The 12,904-nt window shown below is 31.7% G+C and overlaps 4 protein-coding genes across 5 annotated transcripts in view; 1 reads left to right on the top strand and 3 right to left on the bottom strand.

Moving 5' to 3' along the window:
• Positions 1-3,793, bottom strand: part of LOC123673991 (calcium-transporting ATPase type 2C member 1) — a 41,242-nt gene extending 37,449 nt beyond the window's left edge. Inside the window, exon 1 of one of the 2 annotated variants that reach the window (XM_045608790.1) lies at positions 3,614-3,793. In XM_045608790.1, coding sequence (XP_045464746.1) covers positions 3,614-3,685 — 72 coding nt within the window. In that variant the 5' untranslated portion in view covers positions 3,686-3,793. Of the gene's footprint in view, positions 1-3,133; positions 3,399-3,613 lie in introns of those variants that run through there. The other variant, XM_045608789.1, reaches the window with a different exon arrangement.
• Positions 3,516-5,555, top strand: LOC123673992. The gene is made up of 2 exons (XM_045608793.1): positions 3,516-3,655; positions 4,015-5,555. Exon 2 carries the CDS (start codon positions 4,020-4,022, stop codon positions 5,469-5,471), a length of 1,452 nt encoding a protein of 483 aa, XP_045464749.1. The 5' UTR covers positions 3,516-3,655; positions 4,015-4,019; the 3' UTR covers positions 5,472-5,555.
• Positions 5,556-5,961: 406 nt separating this feature from the next.
• Positions 5,962-8,348, bottom strand: LOC123673993. The gene is made up of 6 exons (XM_045608794.1): positions 8,107-8,348; positions 7,625-8,049; positions 7,235-7,504; positions 6,497-6,559; positions 6,289-6,440; positions 5,962-6,217 (listed from the first exon to the last, which is right to left on the bottom strand). The coding sequence occupies exons 1-6, from the start codon at positions 8,273-8,275 to the stop codon at positions 6,094-6,096; spliced, it is 1,203 nt and encodes a 400-aa protein (XP_045464750.1). The 5' UTR covers positions 8,276-8,348; the 3' UTR covers positions 5,962-6,093.
• A 2,561-nt stretch (positions 8,349-10,909) lies between these two features.
• Positions 10,910-11,686, bottom strand: LOC123673494 (NHP2-like protein 1). The gene is made up of 2 exons (XM_045608000.1): positions 11,526-11,686; positions 10,910-11,413 (listed from the first exon to the last, which is right to left on the bottom strand). The coding sequence occupies exons 1-2, from the start codon at positions 11,526-11,528 to the stop codon at positions 11,033-11,035; spliced, it is 384 nt and encodes a 127-aa protein (XP_045463956.1). The 5' UTR covers positions 11,529-11,686; the 3' UTR covers positions 10,910-11,032.
• Positions 11,687-12,904: the final 1,218 nt, after the last annotated feature.

The following is a 12,904-nucleotide window of genomic DNA, read 5'->3' as shown; positions in this document are numbered from 1 at the left end:
TGTCACTTACACAGGTTTGACTGTATATATATATATATATATATATATATATATATATATATATATATATATATATATATATATATATATATATATATCGATAGTTTTCTGTCCCTTGCCCATCCCTATATCGATGTGCGTGGCCTGGCGTTATCCTGTTGGAACACAATTCTTCTCCTGATGGCCAAAGCTGGCCGTTTCTGAGCGATTGCTTCCTTCAGACGGTCCAATTGTTGACATTACAGTTCCGAGTTGACAGTTATGCTATAGGGAAGCAGATCTTCGTAGATAATTCCCTGCAAATCCCACCAAACACACAGCAAACCTTACTAGCCGCCAATCCTAGATTGGTCACCGTTTCCGCCGGCTCAACTCGTTTCGACCTCAACCGTTTTCGCTTGACGTTGTCGTAAGTGATCCACTTTTCATCACCAACTGCTTCAAAAATTTTCTTGCGATTCGCAAATGGAAATTCGGTTGATGAGGTTTTTTTGCGTTAACTAGTGTGATGCCAACACTTCGAGCTTCTTCTTGGGACCAGCCTTATACAAATGGTTCCAAATGGTTTTTTGTGCAATATTTAGCTCTTTCGAAACAGTGCTTACATGACAGTCGGAATCGATAATATCCAAACGAAAATTGCGCGAGGTTGGTTTTTACACTATCAGGACCATAAGCACTATTTATATTTTCGGTCGACTGGCTTGCATGTTTGCCTTCATCGAAGAAAAACTGTAAAATATAGAGTATTTTCTCTTTGCTAGTGTTCATCTTCGACGTGCACTCAAACTGAGTGCACTGAGTCAAGTAATCACAAAACGGTTACAAAAGTTTTTGTAATGCGAAATCTCATCTTTCTAACGCTATCTAGTGGAATCCGATCGGACTTACACAACGCGAGATAACTAAAGCCATCTATTGGAAAAATAATGTATTTCTTTTCACTACACCTAATACATAGAAAGGAATAGGAGATGATCAACTACATACACCTACTTACAAATCAAATTAGCTATACATATAGGTATCAGTTACCAAGAGATTCAAAGAGAGCAGATATTAGATCAGATCATAACCCCCTAATAGCTGATATTAAGATCAAACTAAAAAAAGTACGGAAGAGAGACACACATTTCTCAGACGCCAACAGAACGATAACAGAAAAAGATCTGACTGAGAGATCAACTAAGCAAAATGGATAATGAGATCAAAAGCAATAGAAAAACATACTTAAAAAAAGAATCAAAAGTACCAAAGACAATGATGGATCACTGACGATATGCTTGTATTGATGGAACAAAGAAGAACAAAAGGACATAAAAGAAGGGAAAACTATTTGCACTAAATGTGTTACTACAAAAATGCCGCGATCAACGTAAGGATGTTTTTGCTGTATTTGTTGATTATGAGAAGGCATTCCATCGAATAAAACTTCATAAGTTAATGGAGATGTTTGGGAAAGAGGAGATGAAAGTAGAGACATGAGGATCGTTAAGAATTTGTTTTGACAGCAAACAGCAACTGTTAACGTCAACGGAAAATGACAACAGAATGTAAAATTCCAGAAGGAGTCACACAATGATTTAGATTATTCTCGAACACTGTTGTTCAATTTGTATTCAAATCGGTACTTTAAGCAAGCTCTGATGCACAACTTGAAATATGGCGTGAAAATCAATGGCAAACATAATTATCATTCTTGAATTTATCTAGTAGACGGCTCTCATATTGTTCATTAGAAAATTACAAAAATAATAAACCATTGAAAAAAAACAAAAAAATAAATAGAAGCAATATATAAAAAACAATATCTACGGAATAACAAATCAGACCAGATTGAAATTTCGTATGTAGGTAAATATAAGTGAAATAATCATTCGAACTTTCATACAAAAATGCAGAAGAATGGTGTTATCATCCAGATAAACTAACCGACAACAATGACAGCATAAGAAATTACATCTCATTTATACTTATAAGTATATGAAGTTGTCTCCAAGGGACTCGAGAATTAACGAGTTATCAAAAGCTCCTGACACCTAGTCAGTGCTTTTCACATTTTTAATTTTTGCTTTCAAAAGACGTTAATTTTACCAAAAAAATGACAATGATATATTCAAAACGTATAAAGCTATCTAGAATGTTTTTTGATGGTAGTGCAATATTAATAATCTTCTATAAGACTTTTCAAAATCTCACAGCTAGTGAATTTGGGAGAATTGGTTGTTTAGGCCTTGCTACTGTTGATTATTGAACAAATAGTGAATTGGTTGACGGATTCGCGAAAACCAGAGTTTTTTCCGATCGATTTCCCGAGTTCAGAAGTATGAATATTTTTTATCGCCCTTCCAATAGATTCCAATTATTCTATTCAGTATTTTGTTTTTTTTTGGTGTTTTTCAATTAGAAATAAGCAATTAAATTGTAATTTTACTGAAATTAAGGTTATTTACAGCATGACTTGAATATGACTGAAAGACTTATTTCAAAATACCTACATTTGTTTCAATTGAATTATGAACACTCATAAACTATTGAATCCAGTCTGGGCAAAAAATGAATGACACAAACATTCAAATACGGTGTGTATTATCAATAATAATATAATAATAATGTTTATTCAAAATAAACATAAAAAAATTACAGAGTGTGTATTATTAATACATACAAGAATTTTAAAATTGAATGAAAGAATCAAGATGTAGTGTACAAAAAAATCCACGTGAAAATTTAATTCCTGGTAATATCATGTTCAACTCAAATGAAATTGAAAATTTAAGATTGTATGAATTACATCTTCAGCATACTTTACTGGGTGAAAATCAAGGTACCTATAATATATAGCAAATTTCAACTAATTCTTGATATGTTGTCATTCCTTAATGGAATAACCTGTTGAATAATCGATTTGAGGAAAGTAATGGATAAAAAATTCAAAGAAATACATTTCCCCAGACTAAAATTATGTCAGACGAAATTATTGATCGCTAAAGCTTCATGGGTGATTCCAAAAGCTCATGAAAAAAGAAGGTCAATTAAGCTTCACAGGAAATATATATATATATATTTTTCGTATGGATCTACAATCCTATAAATCAAACTAGTTAAAACATCATATCAATATTCATCTCACCGAAATAGAACTGCGATGAGATTTTCGGCCAATGTCTCCAAAGTGTTGTTGGGGCACCTTTTCATATTTGATATTAGGAGATATATTCTTCATTATGCCAGATTTTGTATTAACTCATCACAGAAAATCAATATTTGATACTGTTGTATACATTGTCACTTCAAATTTGGAATATTCTACGGAAAATACATAGCTCCTGATGAAAAACTCAATCACCACAACACTAGACTGACAACTTTATATTTGGGCTATTTGGCATAGAGAGAAAAGAAAATACACATAAATGACGTATACTGCATTGGTTACAAATGAACTACTGTGATCTGTTGGACATTTGTCAGATGACACTCTGTGGTTTATAATTTGAATTCAAATTCTTATCAGAAATAGAAATCATTCGTTTGGATTCGAGTAATCACATCCAACATGAATATTACTGATAAGAAATGATGAGGCAATAATTAAAATCTGAGAACTTACTGCGATGACTTCGAACCAATCATTTTCATTTGAATATAAAAGGTGAGATGAATATCTTTTCTTCCTGACCATATAGACGGCAATATTGCACTAATTTTTCAGTGATGATGAAAATTTTCACAATGAATTATGAGAATACTGAAACGCTGAAAATTTTGAAAATGAATCGCATACATTCGAATATGGCACGAAATGAACTGATGACATATGTCAAATTTTATCTTTTTCATCTATGAAAAATTAGTTCTTGTATATAAATATAAATTATAATTGTAAACAAAAAAATTTCATTTCCTCGGAGATATTCATAAATTGTTATTCTGCAATTGTTATTTTTAAGTTGATCTTAAATTTCAGTTATATATAAACTGAATAAAAAAAAACAGGAATTGAATTTTCAGCAATAATGAATGCAACTGAAGCTTTTGAAGAGAAAACTTTTTATTCAGAAAAAGCTCGTTTATGTAACAGTTTATCTGATGGTGATGATACCTCCGCAATACCGCCGCATTCGCGTAACTCTATATTGAACAATTGTGTTAAAATCTTCCCATCAAAAGCAGAGCTGTCTGTAATAAACAACTCAATACAATGTACAGAAGAAAAATGCCAAGAAATATTCACATCTTATTCGAATTTAAATTTGCATTTGTATAAAACCCACAATAGGAAAGATGCGATTCAGTTTGATTCAAAAATCAAACAATTTCATTGTCCAGAAATTCAATGTATTTATCATCAGGCTGAATGGTTCAAGAGCAAAAAACTGTTGAAGCAACACTATTTGAAAGTACACTCACCTAAAACATATATTTGTGGTGAATGTCAAGAAGGATTTCCAACAGAAGCTTATAAAAAGATGCATATGGATTATTGTGGTATTAAGTTCAAGTGTTGTGAGTGTTCAATGAATTACCCTAAATATGAATCTTTATTAACCCATTCAAGAAGAAAGGGACATAAAATTAATGAAAAAATTTACTATAAATTGAAAAAATTGAATACTATACTTATAATAAGTGGTTCTAAGAGTGATAGTAATTTACCGAATAAAACAAAATCAATATTACCTAAACTCAAAGCAAATGTGGAATCATTTACTGATCTGAAATTTATCATTAAAAAAAGTGATCAAAGTATACAAACTGATCATGTTTTACCAAAACTAAAAAGTAAAATCACTCAGATAAATCGCAATTCATTTTTTATGAATAGAGATACCCAACAAACACAAACTGGTTTATGTAAAGTACAGTCCAGCATTGAAACACAAACTATTGGAGATTACTTCAAAAGAAAAAAGATGGAACATGGTGAAAAAAAATTAGTAACAGCTCAATCATCTACCCAAACAAGGCTGATACCTTCAAAATCTGTTGCATCAAATACATTGCTTCCTGTCAATGACTTAGGACTAACCACTTCAAAAGTTAAAAGAAATTCATCAAGTACTCAAACTTTTGAAAGATCCCCAAATGACGATTTTTCCTCTACAACTAATACACATGATACAATAGATACAGATACGTCAGATCTAATTGAAAGTAATCTGGAAACTTTTGATTCTAATTTTTTCAACTGCAATATGGAAACTCAAACAGACCTGATATTCAACGAAGATTTATTTGTTTATGGAGATTACTACAGTAATATGTATACACAAACCTGCGAAGATCTTTTCTTGAACAGTTTAGAATTTAATAATATTGAAACCCAAACTGTAGATGATATGTTGAAGTCAGTTGAAATTCAAACAATATCTCAAAAAAAATCTCAAATTACCTGCCGAGATAGAAGCCATATGGAAACACAGACAGATATGGAGTTCAAAGATATGTTAGAACACATAAACGCCTGAGTCAATTTTTACGTTTGTAATTGTTTTGTGAATTTGCATTAATATCGTTTATGCCTAGTCATTTTGAATAAATTAATCTATTTCGCAGACAGTGTCCTCTTCTTAGCTTGAATTTTTGTTTTTAAAGTAGCATCTTTCAATTTCTGTATTTAATCAGAATTAAAAAGGCCTTTTATATAAGGATGAACAAAGTTATTTATTGATCAGCTCACTTCAAAATTTAAGTGTTTTGTGTTGTATATTCCTTTTTCTTATTTGACTATTTCAGCTTTTAAAATTCATTAATTGAACTCTTTTGAAAAGATCATCAATCACTTTTTCATACAAATTTTTTGATTGATATTTTTTAAATTTTAAAATGGACTACGTTTCATTTTCATATTTGTAACTCTGTAAATTTAAGTAGCAAACACAATTTCCAACAAATTATTCAGCTGTCGCCTGACAAGTTTTCAAGACTTGGGGAAAATGCTAGAATTAAATTCGAATGTGTGAAGGAAATATATAATTTGAAAAAATCTATTCCATTTCAATTTTCTGGATAAAACTTAAGCTAAATCACATAGAAAGAAGTAATCTCTATAGGTTTTTACAAATACATTGTAAAAATGTATAAATAAAATCAAAGTGCAGGTCCACTATTTTCATCTGAATTCAAGAATGATTCATTGCTCTCCTCTATTCGATGCATATTTTCTAATGTAGAAGCCATTAGTCTCAAGTTGTCTACTCCAGAAAGTAGTTGTCTGAAAAAATTCACCATAATAAAGCCAAATCTCTTTCAAATGTGGATCAGTATAAAAAACAATTCACAAACCTCAAGGAAGCTTCAGCTGTACTGGCAGCATTTCTTAATTCTTGAGCCAGTCTGTGAGAGTGATTAGGTGCAGTTTGATGTGGAGGTCCCCCTGCAGCACCTTCCACACTACTCCATGCCAAATTTTCAGCTTTCAATGCTTTATTTTCGTTCTAATAAAAACAAAAAATCATTAGTCTTTGGTACAAAATCAAAAGGAATTTTATACTTTAAGTGAAGCTATTTCCTGGCGTAGTGTTGAAATTGTGGCTTCTGCTGATGAAACTCTTCCCTGAAATTTAATAATTAATTATTAGAGTGAAATGAAATAGCAAAAGGCTCATCTAGCATCCAATGAGAAGAATTCATCTCTCACACCTCAACTTGATATAAATTTACTCATATCATCATGAGTTCCCCTTTCAAAGTTTCAAAAAACAAGTTTTGGGAATCATGTTGTATTCATATTTAAAGAGCATTAGTATTTCTGCATCATTTGATATAAGTGCAATTGAAATTTTAAATTAGCATCAGACATTGAAGGGTGATATACCAGATATTTACCAAACCTGTTGTCCTATAAAAAAAATTGATTAAAAGTACTGACTTGGTTTCAGCAACTTTTAAAACTTGGTTATTTATAAAACACAGAACTGTAAAATAAATATGCTTTATTATAATGTTATAAAAGTCAGTTATATTATCTAGGTGAGAAATTTTGATGATACAAACAACTATTTTACATTTAGAATCCACATTTAAACTCAGCCTGATGTGTGGATATAGAAATATTGGTAATTTTTTATTCAATACTCAATACAACAAAAAGAATTGAATTTGACCGTGGATTCATCAACAGTGGGTTAGTTGAATCTTATTGTTTGAGACCATTATTAACTCAACAAATACAGACATCGTAACAAAATTATGTAGAGCTGGCTCTTCAAATGATAAAATTATTACTTACATTACTTCGTTTAAGGTTTTCTTCTAACTGCCCTAAAGTTTCAAACAAATGTTGTTTATATCTATTCTCCTGATTTCTGACCTCTTCTAATTCTCTTTTTAACATATCTGCTCTGTTTGTTTGTTCTGTCAATTGTCGTCTGAGCAGATCCATTTCTCTCTGTAATCTCTCTGGAGTTTCAGGGCTCTGACTAGCAGAAAGATTATCAGCATTCTGAGAACGAACAGCACCATCATTTAAAAAATCTGGAAGACTCTTAGAGACTGCAACCTGAAGTATTAAGATTTAATATTAGTTTTTACTTTGAATGTTATTCTATTTTCTTAATTCTTTTACACGTTTCTTCAAGCTTATTTCATAGGGACTGTGTCAACTTAAAAGAAGAAATACCTCATTTGAAGTTCCTTGCCTTCCAGAATTCAGAGGTAAATCTAATGGAAATTCTACTTGAGGTCTAATAGAGCCAGCAATATCACTTCCATTAGTTGTCTTCAAATTTGGTGTGTTTGTTTCAACATTTTGCCTAGATCCAAGACTGTTTTGGGCAAAATCTGGTAATTGAACACCTGTATTATAATTTTGAATTGGTCCATTCGATAAGTAACTCTGTTCTATGACTAGATGATCTTGAACAAAATCGGGTAACACCGAGGGATTTTCAGTGATAAGTTGTCCTTGTGACTCTAATACAGGACGACCATCACAATAGACTTTAGGCCGAGCACCCTTATTTTGGTAACTTGAGTCGCTTCTTAAGAAATGTTTTAGAGAAAATGAATTGTCTTCCCTTCTAGTACAGTCGCCTGAACTTGTTCCTTAAAAAGATAAATCAAGTAAAATCATATTCTTAACAAATTGAATAACGAAATTACCTGCTCCAGTGTTTTGATTACCTAACCTATAATTGTCATGTTTTCTCAATTTATCAATTACCAAGTCCAATTCCACTACTTGACTTTTTCTTTCCGATTCATTAGTGGAGTTGCTTTTTGACTGTTTTTTAACTTTTCTGTCTGGTGGTAAACCATCTCCACCTGCCATCTCAATATTTTTATTTGAGATATAACTTTTTGTTCTATTTAAATCAAGTAGTTCGAATAAGCCGATCGAAATTGGCAGGTACTTTAAGAACTATAAACAAATTATCTACTGTTGCCAAATTTATTACATTCCTCATTAGAAGAGTACGAAAGCGTACAGCATCTTCAATGTCATAATTATACATCATTTGAAGATAACTGTTGAAAATCGAACGGAAAGTAAACATTTGTACTCGATCCCGAATACAAGAGAGATGTCGCCAATAACAATTGAGTTAGCTTCGGCTAGCTCGAATCCATAGGCGTGCAGAATAATGATTTGATTGTTGAATGTTTCATCAGTAATCCTTTTTTCATAACTTCACAATAGCTAAATCATTAAACTCAGTGAAACATTGACATTTTTGAATTTTCATAAATAAATCACATTGTAAACTATTTTGAGCATCCATTGATAATTTCGAATTAAATCAAATTATGTTACGCTACTGCTATAGTGTCCCGTCAGACAAGAAGTGACGAATGTTCGAATAAAAACAAATGCTTCACATCTTAGAACATTACACAGATAATATCTGTAATCTGTGGAACATTAATAAAATGGGTAAGAATAACAGGGTCTTTTCAGTCTGGGCAAAGATTTGAGTCTGGGTTTCCGGTCACTCGGGAATGAGGAGGTCAACACACTTGCCAGAAAAGGAGCACAAACTTCTTTCATCGGCCTGGAACTTTTTTGTGGTGTAGACAAATGAACCTACAAGAAAGAGTTTCAGGAAAAAGAGGTAACCAAAAGAGAAAAACTCTGGCGGAATCTTCCTGGTCTGGATCACTACAAAATGTTTCTTCGAAACTTTGACTCTACAAGATCGAAGAATTATCTGGATCTTAGTAAGAATATGCTACACCTCCTCACTGGATTCCTCACATGGCATTATTGCCGCCTCAGGAAACACCTCATGAGAATGGGTCTAACAGAAAATGACGAGTGCAGATTCTGTGGGGAGGAAGAAGAAACTCCGGATCACCTGGTGATGGAATGCCTCGCCATCGCTAAACCTGCCTTGGGCACGAAACTTATAGAAGTGAGGAATTAGCCTCCTGGAAGCCATCCCAGATATTAGAGTCATCAGAACTCTGGAACTGGAAGGCGAGCGGTATATCACGTTATGGGGAGAATAGCTTTGATGGGGGGCACAATAGACCATTAGGTCGCAGTGAAACGTAACCTCCTTAATAAAATCTAATCTAGAACATTAATAAGAGGATTGGAAATCACCTTGTCTGGCGAGACACGATAAGTTAATAGCTCTTGTCTGAAAAAAGACTAGAACTAGTTTATCTTTGGTGCCTATAATTCCCTAACGATACGATACTTTTCTTGTCTAAAGGTGATTTTTTTGTATTTTTTCAAATGTCTCACGAACAGATTTCTTCTCATCTGACTAAGTCACTGGATGAAAATTTTTATGACTAGGTATGCGAATTGTTGTGGCACATAGACAATGGGAGATTTTTTACTTGTGTGCTCTCGGAAATATTGAACAAGAGTTGCAATCCTTAAAGTCTTCCGATGATAATATGTTACATCTTCTATCAGTTTACCACAAGTTGAAGCGGTTATTACAAAATGAAAGTTTATGAATACCTATTATTTTTCCATAATATAAAATATAATATTTTCAAATTGTTGTCTAATTAATCTGTTAAATTCTCGACACAAAAATGATGTAGAGGCAATTTTTCATTTCCTATAATTTGATTTGTGTCACCATAAGTAAAAACAAGAAGGACGGAATTATAATATTTGCATTTAAAAAAGGCTACTTCTCTAGAAATATTACCTATAATATTTATTATAACATTATTCACTTCACTTTCTACAAGACAAGCTTTAAATATGGAGCATCCCAAGTACATCAGAAATTGATGCCACTCCATTCTTTAATATTTATTGAAAAATTAAGGATGTTTTCACTCATATATTAGTTTTGTTATGTTAAATATGATTTTATAATTATCTGGCATAAATAAGTGTTAATTTGAATTATTCTCATAGTTCACGATCATAACTACATAAAACATAAATAACTTTTAGAAGGGGAAAGATATGGTGAGAGCACAAATTGTTTTCACCAGAGTGAACACTATATGTGGTGTTCCAATATATTGATTATAGGGACATGAAAATATTTCAATGACTCATTAAGCTTGAGGGTTCTTCAATGGCATAACAAATTGCAGATGATTGGTCCATATTTTTCATAAACCAGAAGTATGGTGGAATAATTTTGAAATAAAAAGTATATAATTTATAGCTAGCTAACTAAGATGTTAGGACAATATAACTCTTATTCTGCTATAACAACACTTATGTCATTTTTGAATTTACTTACTTCATTAATACATGTTTACTATTCAACATTTCAAAAAACATAAATTAATTTTCAACTTGAAAGGAAAACATTATGCCACTTTCTTCAGCTTTTCAATTCAGTCTATCCTCCATTAAAATAACTTATTCAATAAAATGAAAAATTGAAGACAAATTTTTTACATACACCAAAGAAATATTTTTCGGCTGAAATAATTATAAAAGAAATAATATAAAAATATACCTAAAGTAATCCTATAAACCCTCCTTTAACAAATGTTTATTGGTTAAAAAAATATCAACATTTTTACATGCTAATTTTTAAGATTCACAGAATCAATGCCAACATAATATAAATTTTCATAGTAAGCAGAATGATTGAATTCTTCACACAAGAAGCCTTTCTATTTCATGTAATATTGTATTGATTTGAGGTTTCAGTTGGGAACCTTCATGTATGGTTACAGAACAAGCTATCACTGGACGTGATACTCCACATGCACGACCTAAAGCCTGTTTCGACCTGACAAAAACGTAAGCAACATTTTTGTCCTCACACAAAAGAGGGATGTGAAGTAAAATTTCCAGGGGTTGTGCATCAGCTGCCAGAACAACAAACTCTGAAATTCCACGATTTAAGGTTTTTGTAACTTCATTCGCACCTTTTCTAAGTTGCTTGTAGTTATGTGCCTGCTGCACCAAATTCAGAATTTTCATTGTTAGCTGTGCCTCAGCTAGAGGATATGCTTTGGGGTTTACTTCTTCTGCCTGAAAAACAACATTTCAAAATAATTGCCATATCTACATTGGTTCGAAAGATACTAAGCTAAGTAAGTTTATTATTAGTGACCAATTCAGCGAGGATACAAAATATAATTACCATTTTACTGAGTTCTTCTGAATTAGACTGCTACAAAATTTTAAGATAGGTGCAATAGCTTCACTGATGAATAATATATATTCAAAAACACCACACCATTAGCTTTATAAAAATTCTAACCTCTCCTCTTATTCTCATAACTCTCGTCACAGAATAATTTGTACGAGATATATTCTGTGACCAATGTCTTCTTTTTCAGCTTTCCATCCATAGGCATCTGAAAATAAGAATGCAGCGCTAAGGTGAGCAGACGGAGAACTATAAATGTTGACATTGGAGTGTTTTGTTGCATTATTTGTGTGTGTATTTGCGTTATTTAAAATTTGATTTTACAATAAATATAAAAATTTTTCAGACTTCTATAGTGAAAAAGTGTGTTACTGTGTATATACTATTTTCATTTTAGGTAAAGGCGGTAGGTGTCATCATTTGTTTCAGTTCAGTCTAGTGATATTGAAAGTTATGCAAGGATGGAAGAATTCGAAAAATGACGAATAACAATCGTGTGCATATATGTGAACGGTTCAATCAACATTATTATACTACAGGATTCTAATAGTACCTTTTTTAGGTCCAAATGGCAAGACTGAGTTAAGTAGAATACTAGTATTCTACTTAACTCAGTCTTGCCATTTGGACCTAAAAAAGGTACTATTAGAATCCTGTAGTATAATAATGTTGATTGAACCGTTCACATATATGCACACGATTGTTATTCGTCATTTTTCGAATTCTTCCATCCTTGCATAACTTTCAATATCACTAGACTGAACTGAAACAAATGATGACACCTACCGCCTTTACCTAAAATGAAAATAGTATATACACAGTAACACACTTTTTCACTATAGAAGTCTGAAAAATTTTTATATTTATTGTAAAATCAAGATACCTCAAGCTTGAGGTATCTTAAAGGCACAAACACTTCTAGAAGTGTTTATGAAGGTGAAGAAGTTTTAAATTCTGGTCACATAATAAAAATGTTACATCTTATTTGCATGACTAATAAACTTTAGTTTAGTTTTTTTACTTATCCGAATTGATAATTTCACGTTACCCTTCAATTATACAGTCCCAACAAAATATTGCAAATGCTAATGTATTGAATATTTTTAGGAATACTACAGAAAGTCGCATATCCTTTTTATTTATTTATTAAGAGATAACTTAATTTACATAAAATGTTTCTAAAAATAAATTTATATAACTAGGTTACTCAAAACTACTCATACACCTATTTATTGAATTATATTATTGCTTCACTAATGAATCATCAAAAATAATGAGAATTCAATTGAAAATACTCCACTTATGAAATGTATTTATTTTGAAAATATATTCGGCATATTATACAGAGTGGCCATTTGAAAACGAAACAG

The sequence above is a fragment of the Harmonia axyridis genome, chromosome 2 (genome assembly GCF_914767665.1).
Source record: "Harmonia axyridis chromosome 2, icHarAxyr1.1, whole genome shotgun sequence".
Lineage (NCBI taxonomy): Eukaryota > Metazoa > Arthropoda > Insecta > Coleoptera > Coccinellidae > Harmonia > Harmonia axyridis.
This window is presented reverse-complemented; position numbering and strand designations above follow the sequence as displayed.